The 1,392-nt window shown below is 40.7% G+C and overlaps 1 protein-coding gene across 1 annotated transcript in view; it reads right to left on the bottom strand.

The window, feature by feature from the left end:
• Positions 1-630: 630 nt before the first annotated feature.
• The window catches only part of ALG2 (ALG2, alpha-1,3/1,6-mannosyltransferase), a gene marked incomplete at its 5' end in the record, with an annotated part of 962 nt that continues 200 nt past the window's right edge, over positions 631-1,392 (bottom strand). Inside the window, one exon of the mRNA XM_010288931.1 lies at positions 631-1,392. This exon is cut by the window's right edge and continues 200 nt beyond it. Coding sequence (XP_010287233.1) covers positions 648-1,392 — 745 coding nt within the window.

The following is a 1,392-nucleotide window of genomic DNA, read 5'->3' as shown; positions in this document are numbered from 1 at the left end:
CGGGCTATCATTTAAGTCTCTACAAACCAGAAGCTCTCAAAGTAAAATTACATCCTTAAGCACTGCAGGTATCTGCAGAGACATAGAATTTCAGCACTAACATTTTTGCCTGAGGTTGTCCAATGTCCTTGGTTTTATTCTAGTCTCAGCTTCCTCCTGCTCACACACCTGTATGCTTGTTTATGACACCCAGTGTGACTACATGATGCAATTTAAGAAGTACCGTGAAAGGTCAAGCACTTTAAAACCATACCATTCACATCCCTAACGGTGTTGTTTTTTTTAAACAGGCAGTTGGTTGGACTGTGCAATTCTCTCCATACTTCAGCTGAGACAGGTCTTTTACTTAAATATGTCCAATAATTTCCTAGAAAGTTACTGCCATTTAACTATGCATTTTTTCAAGGCATGGTACACAAAAGAACTCCTACAATTGCCAATCAGCCTACCACATGAAAATTTTGACCTTCTATCAAGATAGCGAGACATGTTTCGCTTGTTCTTTGTATCGAGTGACATAAGGCAGCACAAGAAGCGTAACAACGACACTGAGATGTCCCGGGTCCTTCAACATAGTCACAATGAATACTGGTCCCCTATACAAATGAGAGATACAAAGCTGTAAAATGTAATACAGGAATATAATTTTATTGCGTTAATCTGCATATGTATTGGTACAGCTGTTCCGTGAATGCTTCTGAGGAAAATTTTTCCATAACTCTGGCTCTCCCAGCTGCTCCCATTGTGTCCTTTAAGAGAGGATCTCTCACAATCTTTTCCATGGCCTCAGAGAATTGTGTTGGCAGAGGATCACACAAAAATCCTGTAACATTATGCAAGATTGATTCTAAAGGACCACCTGAATTAACCGCTATAACTGGACACCTCATATACATTGCCTCCAGAGGAACAATGCCAAAATGTTCATTGCTTGGTGTATAAAGCACACACACAGAGTTACTAAAAAGAGAGATTTTCTGTTCATCTGAGAATGATCTCAGAAAAGTGACATGGTCGTTAACATTAAGCTTGACTGCAAGTCTCCTCAGCTCTTCATAGTGCTCCACGTTTTCCAGAACTCGTTTATCATAACCACCTGCCATAACCAGGTGAACTTCATTCCACTCATGAGAATCAAGTCTTCCTTGAAGCTCATGCAAAGCTTCGAGAGCCAATGCTAGGTTCTTTTTTCTCTCATACCTATTAATTGAAAGAAACAGGAACTTTTTCTTTTCCGGTATCAGGTCAGCTATGTCCACAGGAACTACTGTTTCAAAGCTACTGATGTTGAGTGACGGGTAGAGGACATCTGGGCTTACGTGACATAAGGACTTAAACGTGTCCTTGAAGACACTGGCGGTGAACCTGCTGTTCACAACAATACAGTCTGCC

This window comes from Phaethon lepturus, unplaced genomic scaffold, assembly GCF_000687285.1.
Source record: "Phaethon lepturus isolate BGI_N335 unplaced genomic scaffold, ASM68728v1 scaffold4136, whole genome shotgun sequence".
NCBI lineage: Eukaryota > Metazoa > Chordata > Aves > Phaethontiformes > Phaethontidae > Phaethon > Phaethon lepturus.
The sequence above is the reverse complement of the archived record's forward strand: the minus strand, read 5'-3'. Positions and strand labels throughout refer to the sequence as shown.